General features: G+C 39.1%; 1 protein-coding gene and 1 pseudogene across 1 annotated transcript; one reads left to right on the top strand and one right to left on the bottom strand.

Annotated features, from left to right (window-relative positions):
• Positions 1-1,381: 1,381 nt before the first annotated feature.
• LOC103585687 lies at positions 1,382-3,315 on the bottom strand (annotated as a pseudogene).
• Positions 3,316-3,763: 448 nt separating this feature from the next.
• PCNP (PEST proteolytic signal containing nuclear protein) lies at positions 3,764-21,336 on the top strand. The gene is made up of 5 exons (XM_008566706.1): positions 3,764-3,892; positions 9,817-10,031; positions 15,510-15,584; positions 19,593-19,648; positions 21,113-21,336. Exons 1-5 carry the CDS (start codon positions 3,829-3,831, stop codon positions 21,237-21,239), a joined length of 537 nt encoding a protein of 178 aa, XP_008564928.1. The 5' UTR covers positions 3,764-3,828; the 3' UTR covers positions 21,240-21,336.
• Positions 21,337-22,079: the final 743 nt, after the last annotated feature.

Genomic DNA, 22,079 nt, shown 5'->3' with positions numbered 1-22,079 from the left:
TTTTTTTTTTTTTTTTAAAAAAGATGACCAGTAAGGAGATCTTAACCCTTGGCTTGGTGTTGTCAGCACCACGCTCTCCAAGTGAGCTAACTGGCCATCCCAATATAGGATCCAAACCCGTGGCCTTGGTGTTATCAGCACCGCACTCTCCCGAGTGAGCCATTGGCCGGCCCTGGTCAGATTTATTTTCAAAAGAAGCAGTGGTATGCCTTTATAGGGGCTGGCCAGTTTGCTCAGTTGGTTAGAGCACAGCCTTATAACCCCAAGGTCACGGGTTTGGATCCCCTTACCAGATGCCAAAAAATAAAAATATGCCTTTATAGATGTATATATGTATGTTACAAAGTCCATACATATATTTACATGACTGCCACATACAAAATTACACTGTGTACATACATGTCTATAAGTGTGTACTTTCCACTCATCCTGCTGTGCTTTTCCCATGTGAGTGAGGGAGACTGACATGAGGGACGTAGACCGGGTTGGACTAAAGCAACTGCGGGCTGGCCCAGCCCACAGAGCCTCAAAGTTGGGCCTCAGCAGAGCAGGTGGAGCGGCTGCTGAGGCAGGAGCAGAAGCAGCAGGTTGCAGGCCTTGTCCTTCAGCAGATATGGTGGGCTCCCAGCAGCCTTCCCACCATCCACCCTATGATGCTGATGCTGTCCTTGACAGGGGAGTGGCTCATAAACTCCTCTGGGACCATGTGTGGCCTGAACTTGCTTGGCTGGGCCAAGAAGTTGTTAATGTGAGGGGGTTAGGGGACTGTGGGGGGGGGGGAGGAGACCCCTCCCAGCCCCGTGGTCTCCGGCTCAGTTCCTGCCCACAAAGGTGCTCCAGCAGAGGAGCATTCACGTGCTGAGGGCCACTGCCTCCCTAAGCTTATTTTCTGGGCCAGGGACTAGGGAGGGAATGGAGGCTCAGGCCTGGGTTTACTATGCTGCAGGACTAGGCCCCAAGGCACAGGCCTCCTGAGGCATGCAGGGAAGGGTCTTCATTTCTTCTCTTCCCATTTTCCTAAAACCGAGGAGGCAGCAGCACCTCCAGGGTGGGGCACAATCCATAGGGTCTAAGCAGCAAAGCCCAATCAAGGGGCTGCTCTGTAGGCGGCCTGAGTGCTGCTCTGTAACAGGATCCCAGGGAAGCCCAAGCTTGGGCTCCTGTCTGTTCCCCTGTCAATGGCTGCGTGCAGAGGCCAGGCAGGCCCCACCTCTCGGTCTGTATCCCCACTGACCCAGGGAGTGGACCCTCCAAGAGTGACTGGGCCCAGTGCAGGCGGGTGGCACAACAGCTGAGCCCTAGCTGCCGGGGAGGCCCTTGCCTGCATGGCTTTTCAGCCACCTCCAGTCTATCCACCCTCGGTGGCCCGACTCCTCCCAACTTAAATCTTCCTGAAGAATGAGAAGAGCTGGTTGCCTTCTTGTGGTGCTGGGCTCATCCCTCTACCCTGTGCTGTGGCCCCTGGAGAAGGCAGCAGCAGGCTACCCCACTCCTTCAGGCTTCAGGTGCGTATCCACCAGCTGCCAGTCAATGACCCTGTCCATGTTGACCTGCCAAGCCTCAAGCTGCTGCGAGGTTCAGTGTTTGCAAAACGGCATCCAGCAGCTGGCTGTTCAGAGACATCATGTCCATTTTGCACTTGGCGAGTTCCAGCTCCACAGCATTTTTCTTTGCAATGGCCTCATCCTGGTCCCTGATGGCTTTCTGAAGCTGCTCCTTTGTCTTTTTATTATTGTTTAGTTATTTATTTACTTATTGAAGCTGCTCTTTTGGCTCCTTGTCCTCAGATGTTACTCTGAGTCAGTCCCACTCCTCTTTCAGTGTAGTCATCTCCACACTCAGCAGTATCACTGTGGGCTCCATGCCATCCACAATGCTCTGTATCAATCTCTTGAAGTCATTGAGGGTAGTGCGCAAACTGCAGCTGGCACATCCTTGGTAGAGGAGGTTTCCGAAGACTTGTCCTTTGAGGAGTCCATGGAGACGGCTGATTCGGCATTGTCATTTCCTCAAAGGTGTGCGCAGAGATTGTGAACCTGGCAGTAGGCTTCCCAGAACTGCAGTCTCAGCTGCTCTCTCTTCTTCTCCAGCTCCTCAGCGTGCATGCTCTGCTCAATCTGTGACAGGAGGGATGTGCTGGTAATGACAGAGCTCTGCAGACTCCTCTCCTCAGTGAGTTCTTCTACCTTCACCTCCTGGAGCTCCATCTGGCTTTGGTGCAGCTGTAGGTCTTTGTCATGGCCCTGCCTCTCCAGGATCAGCACCTGGTCCTGCAGCTCTTCCACAGTCTTGGAGCAGATCATTTTCCTCTAAGGTGGCACTGAGACGATGCTCCAGCTCCCATTTCCAATCTGACAGCATGTTGATCTCAGCCTGAAGCTCTCCAGCTGGATGATGTGTTGGTTGGTTGATGAGTTTTTCTCCTGAAAGTCTTCTCTGAAGTCGTGGACCTGCACAGAGAGTTGTCTCTCAACTTCTGATATCCTGTTGAGTTGACCCAATAAACTTTGGTTCTGGGGCTGGCCGATTAGCTCAGTTGGTTAGAGCACAGCCGTAACCCCAAGATCATGGATTCAGTTCCCCTTACTGGCCAGCCACCAAAAAGAAAAAAATAACCTTTGATTCTGTTCTGATAGTTCCTGCACAGCCTGTTTTTTCTCAATCTGCTTCTCGCAGATGAATTTGGTGCCTAACTCATCCTGTAGTTGTTCCACGTCACTCTCCTGCTCTGACACTTGCCCTTCCCACTCCCCTTCTCTATTCTCAAATCGTCTTCTCGGTTCGTGTTTCTCTTGTTCTAAGTGCTCCAGCTCCTTGTGCATCTGTTCGTACGGCCAGCTCATGTCCTGGTTCCTCTCCAGCAGTGAGTGATCATTTCTTACTAATTACTGAACTCTGGCATATCTCACCAAACTCTTCCCTCCTTGAAATAATTCTTCCTCGATTTCCGTGCCACAGCAATTGTCTGTTACACTTCCCACTCTAGCAGCTTACCTTCCCCACTAAGTCATTCATTCAACAAATATTTATTGAGCATGTACTACAGGGTATTTCAAAAATTTCATGGAAAGATTCATATTATCTTTTAATTCTATTTCTCCACAAACTTCTTGAAGTACTCTATATGTGTCCAGAAGTGTTTTAGGTTTCTAAGTAAGGCAGAAATTATTGCAGTCTTAACAGAGTAGCTTCTGTTAACCTGATAGAGAAACTGCGGTCTTTAGAAAAGATAGTTTTACCACTTGGGTAGGTGACCATGGACAAATTACTCTTTCTGGTCTCAACTCCCACAGCCAAGACAGGATAATTTCGCATTGAACTGTTGGGTAGATTAAACGATAGTGTGTGAAAGGCGTCTGACACTAGAGGGCGCTCGATAAATGTTAATTTCCCCCTTAAGTGAAGAAAAAGAATACGGCCCTTTTCTTCCCTTTTAACGTACTCAGGCACGCGTGATCCAGCAAGGCCGGAACGAAAGACCCTGCCAGCTTCAGCTGTAACCACACCCAGGGATGCAGAAACCTTCTAACATTCCACCGACGTTTGCTGAGTGATGCTCCCACGTTCTTTCAATTTTCTGGACCTGAAAACCTTACTGCTCTCTAGTAAGTCCCTTGCCAATCCTCTACAAAGGCCCTCCAACCCTCCCTGCCCTTTCTTCAGCGGGGCTTTGATGACGTCACATCCACTTCCGTTTCCGAAGAGGCCTCTTTTCACTCTACAGGGCCGTTCTAGGCTGTACCTGGTAGCCTGGCCCAAAAACTCAATGGTTGCTGGGCGGGGCCGTGACGTCCTTGGCGTGGCTGCAGGGAGGCCGCGGCAGGGAAAATGGCGGACGGGAAGGCGGGAGAGGAGAAGCCTGAGAAGTGGCAGCGAGCTGGAGCCGCCGGAGGTGAACACAACCCCAGCGTCGCGGGCTGCGTGGGATGCTCGGGGCCTATCTTTGAGCTCCCCGGGGTGGGGGGAGTGGGCTGGGGCGAGAGTGGGCGGATCTGGCGCTCACCCGGCCAGGTGCTGGGCCCAGATGAGCCCCGGGCACGCCCGGTGCGGCCCACTGGCCTCCGGGCCCACATCGCCTCCTCGCCGGGGGAAAGCCGGCCACTGTTCGTCACCTCCTGGCCCCAGCGGAGGCCCTGCTTCCGAGAAGGGAGAAGGGCGCCAGAAGGGGAGACCGAACGCGGGGTGGGACCAGGAGCGGCGGTGCAGGAGCCGCTACCGCGACAGCGGAGATGTACCTCACACAAAACACACACACACCGGAGACTATTAACACCAAACACACACCCAGTTCGAGGCTGTGCGCAATGGCCGCAGGCCGACTTTCCAACAGTGCCGGCCTCTTAGTTACACGTAGGAGTTAATTACGCCTGCTGCTGCCTGTTCGCTGAGGAGGTAGACGACCCCAGCCTGCTCTCTTTCCTTTATTTTCATGCTTAATACTGACCCTCCAATGGGGTGGGCCGAGGTGATGGAGAGAGAGAGGGATGCCGTGGCCTGTCCGCTGGTTTAAGCTGCGGGGTCTAGGGTTAGGGTTCGATTGCTTTTCTTTGAAGTGTCTGGCTTTTCATAGGCTGTTGCCAGCTGACCTCATGCCAGATTTTTAGGTGGCCTAAGAGGCTAGTGCGACTCTTCCTGTATTTTGTTTCGATGTTAAACTCAGGTTACAGCTATCCTTATTCTGTCCCTTCCGCCCCCCTTAAATTTGGGTCTTCTGCATTAAGGAAAAGAAACATGTAATCTCTCCAGGACCCCCATTCACCCACCTTTTGTCTTAACAAGGCAGGTGACTAACACGTGCGAGCTGATCATAATGTCTTGTTTAGAATGTTTTTAATATCCTCTATGCTGACTCCGTTAAGTCTTATCCCTGAAAGTATTTAATATGAGAAAGTATCGAAGATGAACAACATATGAAGGCTTTCTAATATGTTTAATGTGAATTGCCTTGGGAAAAAAAATTGATGAAAAGATAAGCGTAATGTTCAGTTAGTTTGGACCCAGAATTTCCTTTTTTAAAAGCATGTACAGTGCTCTTAGTTGAGCCGAAACTCACCCCACCCTCACCTTTTGTAGTTAGTAAAATAGCTTATGAAACGATTTAAACCATCTAGTACTTGCTGATTAGGGATTTTTTTCCCCCCAGAAAAATTATTGTTTTGAAAATCGTCCAGTAGAATTAGATAAAAATTTAGAAGTAGTTTGAGGAAAAGCAAAGATCTGTAGCCTAAAGAATCTTATGTGGCTTTGACATTAAGGCCGAGTAGCAGAGATGTGTTTAATGTGCTGCCAAAATGTACTTAAGTGTCAGCATAAATCCACTATACTCGTATAATTTACCCGACACCCTTTCAATTGAGGGTATGTATATGATGTTTCCAGTTTAGAATGTTTTGGGGGGGCTTAAAATTACTTTGCTAGTCGGTATCAAAAAAATTATTATGGTCTTATGTTTATAACTTAGAATAATATCCCTTAACTTCTACATAATTTGCCTTGCTCTCTTTACAAGAAAGTAGTGCTGTTGCATATAAGCCATTTTTGGTGGCTGGCCAGTAAGGGAATCTAACCCTTGACCTTGATGTTATCCTCACTCTAACCAACTGAGCTAACCGGCCAACCTTTAAGCCATTTTTTAATATCAGATATTTTTAATGAGATTGTGCAGAAGAATCATAGTTGAAACATTTCATGTCATGGATATTGCTAAATTGACAACCTTGTGACAATTAGTCACTTTTTAAAAAACACCATCAAGGTTGTCTTAGGAACTTACCTGGATAATATTCTAAATTTTAATTCCTGTCAAAGAGTCCACCAACTTAGAAGTATAAGTATTTTTTTATGAATAAATTACTTCCATAGTTAACATTAATTTATGTCTGTGAGAGAAGCTACTTGAACTACCTGCTGTCACTTTAAAGAATATTATAAGGCTTTGGTTAGATTTTTTTCCTCCTCCGTTTGGTTAAATTTTAATAGCTCTTTGAAATAAGAGGAAATTTTTAAAAAGAGCTATTCATACATAATCATGGCTGTCTCTAGCTTTTCCAGACACTAGTAGGGTCTTGTACACTCTCATTTAAGCTGCAAACGAGTACTATTAGAGAGGTAGCTCTGTGCCCTTTTTGCAGATACAGAAGCTACCAGAATGCAGATGGGTCATGAAGGGTATCCTTATGGACTTAAATTTTCTTACTGGTAATTTTTTGAAAGTAAGGTACCTTTGTGTTCCAAGGCCCACTCCTCCTCCCCAACTATTCAATGAAAAGGAAAAAATGCTAGTACTATGTGTAATTTGATTTTGTGTTAATTAAACAACATATTTTGTTGCTCAGAATGAGTACAAGTTAGATAAAGTATTTTGTATTAAAATATTCCTTAATAAAGAATCTGATAATGATATTTTGCCCATGTTTTATGTTATACATTGATTTTCTTATTTTAAGAAAACTGGCCATGTATTTTTATTCATTATTATTTTTTTTTTTTAAAGATGACCGGTAAGGGGATCTTAACCCTTGGCTTGGTGTTGTCAGCACCACGCTCAGCCAGTGAGCAAACTGGCCATCCCTATATAGGATCTGAACCCAGGGCCTTGGTGTTATCAGCACCGCACTCTCCTGAGTGAGCCACGGGCCGGCCCTTTATTCATTCTTTAAACTATAATTTGCATCACTAAGAATTTTCACAGTACTAATCTGTGTTTGTGCAAAATTTTGTTTCCCACAGTCCCAAAATACAAAAGTCTCATTAAATTGAAAATAGAGGTCCTTGATTAAAAGCCCCAAATAATAAAGTAGTACATGTTGTTGTTTAAAGGAAAATACTTAATGTACTTAGGAGTTAATGTTGATATAATGTTGATATAATGGTATATTTTAAAGGTCACATTAGGTTTAAATAATTTTCTCTTCTAATAAACTATATGTGGAATTGTAAAAATCGTTATAACAATCACACTGATAATGACATAGGTTTAGCAGTCATATTTCCCAGTCTATTGTTTATTTCATTTGCTTTATTTCCTCAATGCTTTGTGTATTGCTACATAGTTAAGAGGATTATATAAAGAAAAAATAACAGCTCAATCCATGTGACTCATTGAGCCCTGTAAAGCTAAGAAATGAAAATAGTGCATCTGCCTTTCTTGACTCCCTACTTCCATTGAAGAGTAGATCTGATCTAAAGATTTCAATTGCTTTAAAAAACAAAAATTAAAAAAAAACTTCTTGAGGGTGGGCAAGGCCTTTCTTTACTATGTTCAGAAATAAATAGCTGGATCTAGAATCAGCCATGTGTAGAAATGACCAAATAGACATAGTTTGTTTCATCCTCAGTGTGGACCTGTGATATGGTCTGGTTGCCTCTTCAGATGAGAGCACAGATGTGAATAAAATTTGAGTTGCTGCCAGTTGATCACTTAATGAACTTAGAGCAGTTCTTTCAGTTCCCCTTTTCATTCTAACTTTTTCTGGAGCAGTCTCCATGGGAATCTTCCCTATGGATTAACAAGATTAGACAGGTAGTATGTTACATTCCATTTACTAACACATATGAGTTCAGCTAGTTGCCACATTTAATGTTATTATAGTAAGAATGTTTTCACTTTTTCTCATTTATGTTTAGATTATTTTTTTAGATTCTTTGTTCCAAAATTATTTTCTAGGTAAAGGGAGACCTAGAAGTGGGAAAAGACCTAGAAGTGGAAAACCAGCTTTAAAAAACTGGTTGCGGGCCGGCCCGTGGCTCACTCGGGAGAGTGTGGTGCTGATAACACCAAGGCCCCGGGTTCGGATCCCATATAGGGATGGCCGGTTGGCTCATTGGGTGAGCATGGTGCTGACAACACCAAGTCAAGGGTTAAGATCCCCTTACCGGTCATCTTTAAAAAAAAAAAAAAAAAAAAAACTTGTTGCTGGTCAGTTACCTCAGCTGGTTTGGGTGCGGTGTCATAACACCAAAGTCAAGGGTTCAGATCCACATACCAGCCGGCAGCCCAAAACAAAAACACCAAAAACCCTGGAAATCTTGACTAATTATAGCCCTTGTATCACAGTTCAAAGAACGTAATTACACAGCAGTCAAGTCTAAATGTTCTTTATGCTGTATGTTTTGATGTTTTTCACTTTGTGTTTGCACAAAATTTGAGCCTTTAGTGTATAGGTTGTTTCTGTATGTAAAGTCACTGGGTTTTCAATATGTTCTAATATGTAGAGCCAGTGAATTTTCAATTTTAGCTGTGCGTCAGTCACAGAAAAGTATTTACTGTTTGGGTTTTACTATGAAATATCATGCTTGAATTGAGTTGTTTCTCAACTACTGAATAGCAATCTTTAATTTAATTCTTTGGGTGCTTTTGTAATTTTATATATATGAATAAGTGACTGCCTCCTCAGGCCATCATTTCAGGGCTATCTTTGCCTCTTGGAGAAATCCCCAAACCTAATCCTACTTAATTCCCTTCCCTACATTGTCATTACAGTTTTCACCCCTTTTCCAAAGGGAATAAAGAGTTCTTTTTATTTTTTGTCTAAACAAAATCAAATGTTTTGTGCAAAGTGCTTAATCTTGAGACGACATCATTTCAAAACTATATAAACCTAGATCTATAGTCTATGTTTTGTTTTGTTTTTTGGTGGGTAGCATGTATGGCGATCCAAACCCTTGACCTTAGTGTTAGCTAACCAGCAGCCCCTATAGTCTGTGGCTTTTTAATCCTTTATTTTTCAGTCTATTTGTGTTTGATTTTGATTTTTTTTTTCCTGCCCATTCTAGCTTTTGTCCTGTTTTGACTATAATCAGTGCCATCCCTTAGACAGTCTTCTCTTTCTCCATATATAAACTCTCCATGCAGTGTAGCAGAATACATTCTACAGGGTGAATTGGCAAACTGGGGAAAGAAAATAAAATTTTTAATAATCAGACAGCTTTTTCTGTCTTACTCCCAATACGTTCTTAAATGGCCTTATATAGCAGACCTAAGATACAAAGGTTGTAAACTGATTTCATCAATTACTTAATACAAACACAAGCAAAATTACTGAAAGACATTTGGCCTTCTAAACCTATATATGTATGCCTTATACTGTTTGAAATTATGATTAGCTCATTTTTCTCTCATGAGAAAAAGTAATCCACAGTATGGTCTTTAATAGCTCTCATGGGTAGCTTAAAACAGGTGATAACCAAGCTTTCGGAGTAGAATTAAATCACTCAGGAGTGAATGACCCTGAAGTTCTCCTTCAACTTTCTTTTCAACTCTTAAGATTGTGTGAGAGGAACATGAATAACACACCACTCAAGGAAACAACTCTAGGCTGTACTAACACTGTAGTTTGGGTAGTAATGGGTCTGTTCATAACTAGATATGTTGTATGAATAGTACTATATTACTGAAGAATATTAGAATTTATTAGTCAAATGTATTATCATGTGACTAATTGCTCACAAGCTCCTTTGTGTAAAGGAATGTCTAGTTCTTGATTTCTAAAAAGCAAAATCCCGCAAATAACAAAATTATTGTATAACTTAAACATGATAGTGTTTGGTTGAAGGGTCTTTCCTTTTTGTGAACTCTATGTTTATAATTTTAAATTGCTCTGTATTTTATGCTAGTTAATTCATGGGAGCCTCTTCTACTGCCACACAATCTCAGTTCCTGCTGTATACTCTAACAAACAGTGGAAGAGACTATTGGGTCAGTAGGTGACAACTGCAGAGGTATCTTCCTTATAACGATGCTTTTTGAGGTTGCTGCTCCCATCAGTCTGCTCAGTAAAAATAGCTCATCTTGGTAAGTTGTTTCGACTTCACCAGGACCTGAAGAAGAAGCAGAAAAACCTGTGAAAACTAAGACTGTTTCTTCCAGTAATGGAGGGGAAAGTTCCAGTCGCAGCGCTGAGAAGCGATCAGCTGAAGAAGAAGCTGCAGACTTCCCAACAAAGCCTACAAAGATCTCCAAATTTGGATTTGCCATAGGTAGTCAGATGACAAAGAAAGCATCAGCCATATCCATCAAACTTGGATCAAATGTGAGTTGTTATTTTATGTATAATATTTGTACTGACTCTTAAGGATTTGTTTTGGAAACCTGCTTTTACTAGGTTATGGTAAATTAAGTATAAAAATGTACATTGCTTGAGAAGTTACCTTTGACGTGTGAACTTACATGTAAGTATTTAAAAAGTGATTAGTATTCTGTTAAGAAGGTCTAGATGAATTATATCTTAGTAAATCTGTTTAAAAAAAAAAAAGGAAAAAGTTGGAATGTTAGAAACAGCTCAGGGGCTGGCCGGTTAGCTGTGTTGGTTAGAGTGCAACCTTATAACACCAAGGTTATGGGTTTGAGTCCCCTTACCAGCCAGATGCCCCCCACCCCCCAAAAAGAAACAACTCTTATAGGGACTATATGGTTATAAAGTAATAGAATAAGTTGAACAAAATCTCTAAAAAATACTTTCAGGGGCTGGCCTATGGCTCACTCGGGAGAGTGTGGTGCTGATAACACCAAGGCCACGGGTTCGGATCCCATATAGGGATGGCCGGTTAGCTCACTTGGCTGAGCATGGTGCTGACAACACCAAGTCAAGGGTTAAGATCCCCTTACCGGTCATCTTTTTAAAAAAATAATTAATAAAAAAATACTTTCAGAAAGAATGTTCATTTTTTATCTTCCAATGCCAGTAATATTAAAAATAATATCTCTAGAAACCAGTTATTCATATCTTAAAAGATTAATATTAATAAGGTATTGCTCGCAAGAAGAGCTTCCTAGTTATCTTACTATGGAACTACAGATAGATGTTGAGTACTATATGTCTTATGATGGTAATCCTTAACAGATCAACATTTGATCCTTTGTTTTAAGATGTAAACCTTGAATTAATACTAATTAACCATGAAACCTTTGGAAGTATTTGAAATATTAGGTTGAAGCATGTGAAGTTGTAGATATTTGTTTCTAACCTACAGTATGACAATTTTATATGTTCAACCAAATAGATCTCTTATTTAACAAAACAAAAGTTACTTAAATAGTGTATTGCTATTGGCTTTTTTTTGTGTGTACATTTATGTGTACATATTTGCAGGGTACAGTATGTTGTTTCAATACATGCATATACTGCACAATGATTGACTTAGAGTAGATAGCATAGTTTCGTACCCATTAGTGCACCACTTTTTCTCCTCCTCACCTGCCCCTCTCCCCTTGCCCTCTGGTAACTATTATTCTACTCTCTACTACTAATAAGAACCACTTTTTTTTTTTTTTTTTCATGTGTGAGGTGATACCATGTGGCATTTGTCTTTTTGTGCCTGACTTACTTCACTTAACGTGATGGTTTCCAGCTGCCTCCATGTTGCTGCAAATGATAGGATATCAATTTTTTTTTAATAGCTGAATAGTATTCCATTGTGTATATATACACCACAGTTTTTTTATTCATTCATCTATTGATGGACATTTAGGTGGGTTCCATCTCTTACCTATTGTGACTAGTGCTGCAGTGAACATGGGAGTGCAGGTATATTTTTGATATATTGATTTCATTTCCTTTGGGTATATACCCAATAGTGAGATAGTTGAGTCATAGGGTAGATCTATTTTTAATTCTCCGAGTAACCTCCATACTATTTTCTTCAGTGGCTGTTACCAATTTACACTCCCACCAGCAATGTAGGAGAGTTCCTTTTTCTCTGCATCCTCACCAGCATTTGTTATTTTTTGTTTTGTTGATAATAGCCATACTAACTCGAGTGAGGTGGTACCTCACTGAGGTTTTAATTTGCATATTTCTGATGATTAGTGATGTTGAGCATTTTTTCATGTGCTTGTTGGCCATTTGTGTGTCTTTCTTTTTTGTGGCAACTGGCCAGTACAGGGGGCAGAATCAGTGACCTTAGTGTTATAAGGCTGTGGTCTAACCAACTGAGCTAACCAACCAGCACAGATTTTGTTTTTGTTTTTGGTTTTGGTTTTTTGGTGGCTGTCCAGTACGGGGTTGTGTGGTTTTTGTTTGTTTGTTTGTTTGTTTGGGGTTTTTTTGCTGTTGAGTGGTTTAAGTTCTTTATATATTCTGGATATTAGCCCCTTGTATGATGTGTATTTGGCAAACACTTTCATTCTGTAGGTTGTCTCTTCATTTTGTTGATAGCATCCCTTGTTGTGCAGAAACTTTTTAGTTTGATGTCATCCCTTTTATGTATTTTTGCTTTCATTGCCTGTGCCTTTATAGTCTTGCTCAAAAGAGTGCTGCCCACTCCCATTTTGTGTAGTGTTTCCTCTTTGTTTTATTCTAGTAGTTTCATAGTTTGGGGTCTTAAATTTAGGTCTTTGATCCATTTTGAGTTGATTTTTGTGTATGGTGAGAGATAGGGGTCTAGTTTCAGTCTTCTGCATATGGATATCCAGTTTTCCCAGCCCCATTTGTTGAAGAAGCTGTCCTTTCCTCATTGTATATTTTTGGCACCTTTATGAAAAATCTGTTGGCTGTAAGTGCCTGGGTTTATCTCAGGGCTCTCTATTCCTTGATCAATTTGTCTTTATTTATGCCAGTACTATGCTGTTCTGGTTACTGTAGCTTGGTATTATATTTTGAAATCAGGAAGTATGATGCCTCCAACTTTGTTCTTTTTGTTCAAGATTGCCTTTGCTATATGGGGTCTTTTGTGATTCCTCCATACAAATTTTAAGATCATTTTTTTCTATTTCTGTAAAGAAATGTCATTGGTATTTTGATAGGGAATGTGTTGAATGTGTAGATTGCTTAGGGTGATGTGAACATTTTGATGATGTTAATTTGTTGGCTTAAGAAAATGGTTACATTCTTGTGTGAGGAGAAAAATCCTGAAGTTGCATTTGAGTTGTTTGTGTCTATTTTGTGAATGTTAATACTCAATTGCCAGATGCATGCAGCTTTATTTCTGCAATAGATGTTCATTCAAAGATCTTAAAAATATGATCTGGATCAGTTTCCTACTAGAGTCAGTACCAATTTACAATCCGAGTTACCATCCTCAGCATCCCCGCCCCCACCCTTTGCTCTGTTTTGCTGTTTTCCTTTTTCTTACCTTTTTTTTAAAAAATTCAGTCTGCACAAGAGACATTCAGCTTGTAACATCATTACTTCATTACTGTTTTTTCCTCTATTTCAGCTGATTGTGTTTAAAATGTTTTTTGAAGTTGCATAGACCTAACTGCATACATATTTAATATTTTTTGATAGACGGCATATGAAACATGTAGTCTCATGTATACTTCTAATATAGATTATCCCCTTAATAATAGATTTTACTGTGCTTGGACATACTCCCTAAATCCAAATCCCTACTTTTCCTAATCATTGGCATGATTTAGTACTTACTGATCATTTTAGGTAGGATGGTTATATTTGAAAAAGCCTACTGAGTGTAACTTCTTAATTTTTGGAAACAAAAGCCTGTTTTTATGAAATAGACTACAGTGTAAACATAGTCTTCTTGGGAGAGTATAGGATATAAAAAAAATAGTTGAAACTGCCTCTTTTGATTGTATGATGTGAAGATGATTGATCAGTCAACAGATACTTTTTTCTTTCTTATATTGTGTCTGCAATGTCAAATACATGACATTTTTGAAAGAATAAAGAGTGTTTCTGAAGTCACTATGCACAATCTCCAAGTTAACATTTTTTGTTCCTTCAAAAGTCAACATTATTTATAAAAAGTGTGTGTGTGGGTTATAGAAGAAGGGTGGTTAATTTTGTTTCAGCAGATCAGAGAAGATTTTACTGATGAAGTGATATTTGAGTTGGACTTAAATGCAGGCAGGAGGCAAAAGGGCATTTCATGCAAAGTTACAAGGAATTTCATGCAAAGGAAGTTTAAATGTGAAGCCGTATGGTACATTCTGAAAATTGTTAGTAGTTGTAATGTGTTTAGTGGGTAAATGTAAGTGTAGAAAGCCTCCCCCAAAAGGACATAGGACGAAATTATAAAGGGACATATATTCCATAATATAGTTTGGTTTTATTATTTAGGTTCTAGGGGAGCTGTAGAACCATTATAAGGAATCTCAAGACTTAAACAGATTTATTTTATTTACTTATTTTTTTTAAAAGATGACCGGCAAGGGGATCTTAACCCTTGACTTGGTGTTGTCAGCACCACGCTCTCCTAAGTGAGCTAACCAATCATCCCTATATAGGGATCCGAACCCCTGGCCTTGGTGTTACCGGCACCACACTTCCGAGTGAGCCATGAGCCAGCCCAAACAGATCTATATTTTAACGTCACTCTGGTACCCATATATAGAAGGTTGAAGGAAAAAACACAAAAAATGAGGAGATGGTATTTGTAGCAGTAATTCAAGCAAATAATGCTAAGGGCTTTAGGTTGGAAATGTGGTAGTATTATGCAAGGGCAGAGGGAGAGTTAATTTAATAGGGATCTAGTCATCACGATCTTACAGGTTAAGGTAAAGGTTTTTCAGCTTGGATACTTCTGATCACTATGAAACTAAAGTTTCCATGGGTTCTCTTTTTTTTTTTTTTGGAGGCTGGCTGGTACGGGGAACTGAACCCTTGGCCTCTGGCATAACAAGGCTGCACTGCAACCAACTGAGCTAACTGGCCAGCCTTCCATGGGCGCTTTTACATGGAGCTGTCTAGTAGGCAGATGACAGCCTGTTTGGTAGTGAAAAGTATTTAAAATTATGGGAATGAATGAAATTGATCAGAGAAGTGCAGAGGAGGAGAAGTCACTAATGACAGAATACTGGATATCTGGGGAGCAGCAGGGAGGAGAGAAAGACAGAACAAAAAGAGTCAGAGAATTAGGAGAATAACTAATAAAAAGCACTGTCACTGAAGTCAAGGTAGGGGTGTTTTCAAAAAGGAGCTGGTGATTAGAGTAAAATGTAGCACACTGGTCATTGGTGACCGTATAGAGAATAATTTCAGGAGAATGGTAAGGGAGGGAGCCATGTTGCAGTGGGTTGAAGACTGAATGGGTGGTAAGAGGATGGAGATAGTGAGGATAATGTTTACTCCTTCAAAAACTTATGTTACATAGAAGAGATGGTGTGGATGAAGCATATTTTTGGGCCAATAAATGGGCAAGAAGCTAGCTACAAAAGAAAGATGAGTCAGGGTGGCTTTTATGTTCTCAAGGCACATTGTACTTAATTTTAATGTTACTATGGGAAAGTATTACTAATCGTTTTCTTTTACCTGTACCAAGTACCCCTTTGCTAAGTGATGTTGAATTACAGATCCTAAGTAGAAAGTCTTTTACAGGAGAGAAACTAATGGATACAACAAATTAGTAAACAAATTAGTAAAGTAAATCCTATCCACTGAAAACCCACATTTTCGAAGAGGTAATAGATTTGGCCAAAGTACTGAATCTCTTACGATATAAGTTTCTATGAAAACATAAATCTGAATCTTTAAAGATAAGTTATTCATATCATTAAACAAACCTGTATAAGTGTTATTTATGTGATATTCTGTTTAATGTTTTTTCTTCAGAAGCCTAAAGAATCTGTTCCAACTCTTGCTCCAAAAACCCTTTCAGTAGCAGCGGCTTTCAATGAAGATGAAGATGTAAGTTGATACCCAGTTTTGTTTTATTTTACCATAATCAGTTTTGGGGTTTTTTTCTTATTTAAAAAAATTTTTTGATGCCATGACTTGGATACAAACCGATAACCAGTTATTTAAGGAAGGTGTTAGTGGCAAATTGTAGGTTGTGTTAGTGGTATTAGTGAATTTTCTTTACAACATTTTTGTGTGTGACCGCTACAAAAACTAGATGTTCCTATTTTTGTATTTATTTTATTTGGATGTAAGACTATTTTAAAATATTGTTGACTTTTGGGGCAAGAAACTTAAGAACCAAATCAACAAGTTTTATGAGTAATAATATGTGCTAGTAAATATGTAGGATCTAAAAAAAAGAAATTTATTGCTGCTGCCTTTACAAATTTTTATGGTTATGGTCTTCAGTGATGATACATTATGTGTGCCTTCAGTTTACACAGGGCAGCTATGGTGTCTGCTTGTCATATCCCTAGGAGGAATAACAAATAGTGGAGGTGATTCTGCCAGTTTTATTCAATAAGTAATGTTCTAGAGTTAACATGCTTATCTACTGTTCTCTCTGTCAGTCCCAGTTCCTTCATACCTCTCACAGTGTCACTATTTTTTCATGCTTGGGAATGACCTTTGGAATTTTCAAACATAATTTTGACTGTGATTTGTATATTAGGCTCTGAACCTAATCCCACCTAAGATGTGACCTCATTGTTTAACAATTAAGTTTTACAAACTACATGACTAATTGTTCCCAAAAGCAGTATGAATAAGAATTATACATGCAGAGGAACACAAACACTGTGGAACTGGAGTTCTTTGGGCAAAATATATATGAGATTTTATATATATATATATATAATGTGTGTGTATATATATTATATATGTATATACATATGCAGAGGAGCACAAATACTGTGGAACTGGAGTGATTTGGGCAGAATATATATATAATAATATACTGGCTACTAAGATATTTGGCAGGGTTTTGATGACCCAAGGAATATTTGTGTAAGCCAAGACATCAGTTTGCAAGTCACAAGTGGTAAATACTGTACAGCTTCATTTGACTGGACTGGGGAGTTTTGTAGAGTAGTATTGGGCAAGAGTAAATATGGTTTGATTGGAGGTGAAGAATTACTGTAGTTATCACTGTATTTTCCCTTGGGCTTTTACTCATTCTACACATTTGAGTGCTTTCTCTATGCTAGGCACTGCAGTGTTACAAAGATAAATCAGACATACTCCTCTAGGAACTCAGCCTTGTAGGGCAGGGACTTAAACATAAAATAGTACAAGATAGTACCAAAAGTACCTGAAGTGAGGAAGTACTGTGGAAATTCAGAAAAGGAGCAGAGGCCAGGTACCAGATGCAGTGGTATGGAAAAACCACTGGACTGGCAGTTGGAGACCGGGATTCTTACTCTGTCTTGTCCAGGCAAAGCCTGTTGAGTAAATCGCTTTACCCTTGTGGAACCTTAGTTTCTCAGCTGTAAAATGAAGGCTCAGTTTACAGCATAGATTTTTAAACTATTTCTCACAGTTCTGGGGTTTTATGGAAGTATCTTAGGAGCTACTGTGATGCAGTAAGTGATGCCTAACAAGCAGGGCTCTGGTTTTCTACCCCTATTTCACTTATAGCTATACTTTTATCTGTTTGATATTTGGGAACCCAAGTAGGATTAATTTTTTTTTTTTTTTAAAGATGACCGGTAAGGGGATCTTAACCCTTGACTTGGTGTTGTCAGCACCACGCTCAGCCAGTGAGCGAACCGGCCATCCCTATATGGGATCCGAACCCGGGGCCTTGGTGTTATCAGCACCTCACTCTCCCGAGTGAGCCACGGGCCGGCCCCCAATTAGGATTTTGTTAAGGAAAAAAATATTTCATTATTCCCCCCAAAAAGGTTTAAAAAGCACTGACTTAATATTTTAAAATTTTCTGGCATCTCTGACATTCTTAAGAGGTTAGGTAGCATTTGTTCCAACTCATTTGGATACGTACACATTGTAGAAAGAAGGAAATGCATGTGCAAAAGTGCAGAGGCTGGAAATTGTAAGCACCTACATTATAGTAATGGCTTACTTTGAATACCTAACAGTTTGGTTATTTTCACATAACTTTATTTTACCCTCCATATGTCCCTGTGAATTGTGTGATATATTTATGCATATTTTACAAATGGAGCAATTAAGTATGTGCTAATACACACTAATGCACACACATGTTGTACCTTAAGTCTTCTAATTTCTTATCCTGTATTCTTTGCATCATGCCTTGCTGTCTTCCCTATTTTTAAAGAAATTTTAGAAACATACAGACAACACTTTGTGCTATAATTATCAATGCTATTAAAAGATAAACTGTCTTTTAGGTACAAGAACACATGCATCCAAAATTTTTATTTAGTTCTTCATTTTTGGGAAAGAATGTAAGTAACTTTAGATATATGTCTGAGGCTGAAATATATTGAACAAAGAGGGCATCCATTTAATTAGTCAATTTTGAAATTTTGAAGTACTTTTCAGTTGTTGTATCTCTTTAGTTTTCTTTCATTTAGAAAATTCCTGAATCTTTCTGTGTATTTCATGGCATTAACATTTCTGAAGAGTACAGGCCAGTTATTTTGTACATGTCCCCTCCATTTGTATTTGTCTATTGTTTCCTCATGATTAGATTCACATTCCTTACTTTTGGCAGGAATACCACAGAAGTGATGCCATCACTTAGTTCTCAGTGCATCATATCAGGAAGCACATGCTGTCAGTATGCCTCATCACTGGCAATATTAACTTTGATCATTTGATTATAGGGGTGCCTGCCGGATATTTCCACCATCAAATTGCTATTTTACCTTTTGTAATTAAAATTTATTTGGGGGGGAGTATACTTTGAGACTGTGTGAAAATACATAATTTCTCAAACATTCTCTCACTAGTGTTAGTATTCATTAGCGATTCTTGCCTGAATCAGTTATGATAACCGTTGCCAAATGTTGATTTTTCTAATTCTGTATTTAGGGATATAAGAGCTTTCTCTTATCACTTTTAAATTTTATTTATTGGGCTGGCCGGTTAGCTCACTTGGTTAGAGCGTGGTGCCGGTAACACCAAAGTCAAAGGTATGGAACCCTGTACTAGCCAGCTGCAAAAATGTATATATATATATTTATTTATGTAAGCATAAACTCATGGATTTTTTCTTTAGTCAGTGGGCTATAATCAAATTGTCTCAGATTTAATCAGTGGAAGCCCCTTTACGCTGGATCCTGATGACACCCTTTCAAAAAAATAATTCAGCTAAGCAGCTGTATTTATACATAAAAACATATATCTGAAAAGAACTTGTCCCACAGTTTTCAACAGCTGTATGTGTGGAAAAGTAGTAAGAAATTAGCTTTATAGCAAAAGAGATCTCTTTATAATAAAGGAGATATTTTTGAGAAAAGAGCAGTACAGTAAAGTGGTTAAGAGGCTTTGCTTTGGCATCAGACTGTTTTATTATTCATTAGCTTTGTGACCTTGGGCAAGTTAACCTTGTTTTTACCTCACCTGCAAAATGCCAGTGATGATAGTCATAACCCCCCTCATGGGATTATATTGTTAGGATTTTAAAAGTGCATATTAAAGCATTTAACACAATGTGTAGCACATAGTAACCAAATGGTTTTAGTTCTAGAATATGAGGGGGTTTTTGTTATTAATTTCTCCTGCTGGCTGGTATGGAGATCAGAACCCGTGACCTTGATGTTATAACACCATGCTCTAAACAACTGAGCTAACTGGCAAGCCCCGTCAGATTATGAGATTTTACTAATTTTTTTCTTTATTCAAAATCAGTACCCTAGAAGATAACCATTTCTTTTTGAAATGTAGTTAAATTCACTAATTTTCTCCTTTTACCAAAATTTACAGTATTGAAAATGCTAAAAGACTTGAATATAAAATGTAGCATTATTAGTAATTGAATTTAATAAATTTATATGTGGTCATCTTGGTTTACTTATTTTTTTTCTTCAGAGTGAACCAGAGGAAATGCCTCCAGAAGCAAAGATGAGGATGAAGAATATTGGAAGGTATTAGAATTTCTCAGAAATATTGTAAAAAATTATAGGGGTGAATTAAGAGCAATAATAAATTGCACGTAATGTTTTTAGTGTTCAGGCTTTTCTTATGAATTTGGGCAAAACAGTTTTCGGAAATTTCTGTGTACCAGATGGTTATTTGAAGATGAGTAAGTATCTTTCTCATAAAGAAAGATAACAGTATAATATTCTGTGAGTTATCAATTATCTTATTTTCTCTCCTGGTAAGAGAAAATGTATCTTAAGAAAATGTAGCAGTATCTTATAAAAAAACATAACAATGTCTTAAGTATCTTAAGAAAAAATAATAATTTTTTTTTTTTTTATTAAAAGATGACCGGTAAGGGGATCTTAACCCTTGACTTGGTGTTGTCAGCACCACGCTCAGCCAGCGAGCCAACCAGCCATCCCTATATGGGATCCGAACCCGGGGCCTTGATGTTATCAGCACCACACTCTCCCGAGTGAGCCACGGGCCGGCCCAGAGAAACATAATAATTTAAGGCTGTTTCTTTTCAGATACATGTAACCTATATTTTTTAAAATAAGAAATAGCTACTAGAAATGTTAGTGATTTTAAATTTGAATTTTCTTCTGGTGTAAGAAAATGGCTTTTAGTCACTTCACTTATGTTGTTGTCCCAACCATTTAACCTCAATCTTATGGATCCTTTTGTCCTTGGTAATTTAGATGCCAAATACCAAAATAAAACAAAAGTATTGTAGTTTTTAATTTTTCTCCATTGTTGCTGTTCTCATGCAAATGACATTAATTTCAAGATAACATGGTATTCAGTTTCCTACTTCTGTGTGCATGAATGGATAACCTAGAGGCCAGTAAGAGAGTTCAACTTCACATCAACCCATACTGTGTCCCCATTTCTTCTAATGGTCAGTCTATGGTTCAGGTAGAAACAGGCCCAGTGGCTGTCTGCCTGCCTTTCATAGTGCGACTTAAGAAATACATCTGACATTAAAAGCACCCAGTAAACATATATTCAAACATAAAATATTGAAACAGTAGTTCATAAAATGACACTAAACTTTTCTATGTGTAATACATCTTCATCTTTCTTCTGTTTCATTTTCTATAAAAGCTGATGGCAAACCACCAAGTTGATTTCATGACCCTATTAATGGGTTACAGATAACAGTTTTAGAAACTGTAGTGGTTGCCACCCTTAGCTGTGTATCATGATTACCTTAAATATTTATTGAAATTACTGATTTACCTGCCCATCCCAATCGCCCCCCCCTCCCCCCCCCACCAAACTGAATCTGAAGCTCTAAAACTGTGTCTATGGAAAGGATGTTTTTCAAAAGCTCTGTAGGAGCTTCTGATGTTCAGCCTGTATTTATAATAGGTGCTGAACAAACGTATATTGAACAAGTTTGGAACGTAGCCCAAAAAGGCTTTATATAACATTTTAAGTAAATTTTCTTTCTTTTAACACAGGGATACACCAACATCAGCCGGACCAAACTCCTTCAATAAAGGAAAGCATGGGTTTTCTGATAACCAGAAGCTATGGGAGCGAAATATAAAAGCTCATCTTGGAAATGTCCATGACCAAGACAATTAAATGATGTCTTTTGAAATTGGGGTGGGTGTGGGTGGGTGTAAAGTTAAAAGGAACAGTTTCCTTTTTTTTAAAGAATGGTATAAGACTATCTTTGGAGCCGCTTTTTTTTCTTTCTCTTTTTCCTTTTGAAATTGGGGTGGGTGTGGGTGGGTGTAAAGTTAAAAGGAACAGTTTCCTTTTTTTTTTAAAGAATGGTATAAGACTATCTTTGGAGCCACTTTTTTTTCTTTCTCTTTTTCTCTTTTTTTTTTTTTTAAGATTGAGTGGTACACTAATAAATGAGAGTTTGAAATTAGAGGTAATTTATGTTTTATATACAGATTTCAAGACATTTGCTAATTTTGTAGTTTCATGTGATTAGTTTCCAAAGGTTACAGATAATAAAGAAATCAGAAACGGTACCTTTTTAAGAATTGCATATTTTTTTAGACACAACTATTAGCACATTAAGAGGGAAGCAAAAAGTTATTGTCTGTTTAAAACTGCAAGCAGTTACTCTCTTAACTCCCTCATTACCTAAACTGTCTGGCTCCCTGGAACAGCCTTATAGAGAGAGGGAGTATTGTATTGGGAGGGAAATGTTACTGGACTATTGACTGAAAGAAAATTTAGATAAAATACAGCTTGTTTTCCTTATGGGCATTTGTTTTGTTTCAAGTCATCATAAACTAGGTATTGCATTGCTATCAGTGGATACAGGCGCTTAGCTCTTCAAAAAAATTAATTTTTTATGTAAACTGTTGAGTATTTGAAATAGACCACTTCTTCTTAATGGTTCTCATCTACCTTCATTAGTGTTCAAAGAACAACCATTTGCTACCAAAGTAATTAGTATTTTGA

Source organism: Galeopterus variegatus, unplaced genomic scaffold, assembly GCF_000696425.1.
Source record: "Galeopterus variegatus unplaced genomic scaffold, G_variegatus-3.0.2 Scaffold265, whole genome shotgun sequence".
NCBI lineage: Eukaryota > Metazoa > Chordata > Mammalia > Dermoptera > Cynocephalidae > Galeopterus > Galeopterus variegatus.
Note: the sequence above shows the minus strand (reverse complement) of the source record. Positions and strands in the feature narration are given on the sequence as shown.

Coding starts and splice junctions, on each gene's coding strand:
- PCNP (XM_008566706.1), top strand. CDS start 3,829: ATGGCGGACGGGAAGGCGGGAGAGGAGAAGCCTGAGAAGTGGCAGCGA. Junction 3,893..9,816: donor GCGAGCTGGAGCCGCCGGAG/GTGAACACAACC, acceptor CGACTTCACCAG/GACCTGAAGAAGAAGCAGAA. Junction 15,585..19,592: donor CTTTCAATGAAGATGAAGAT/GTAAGTTGATAC, acceptor TTTTTTCTTCAG/AGTGAACCAGAGGAAATGCC.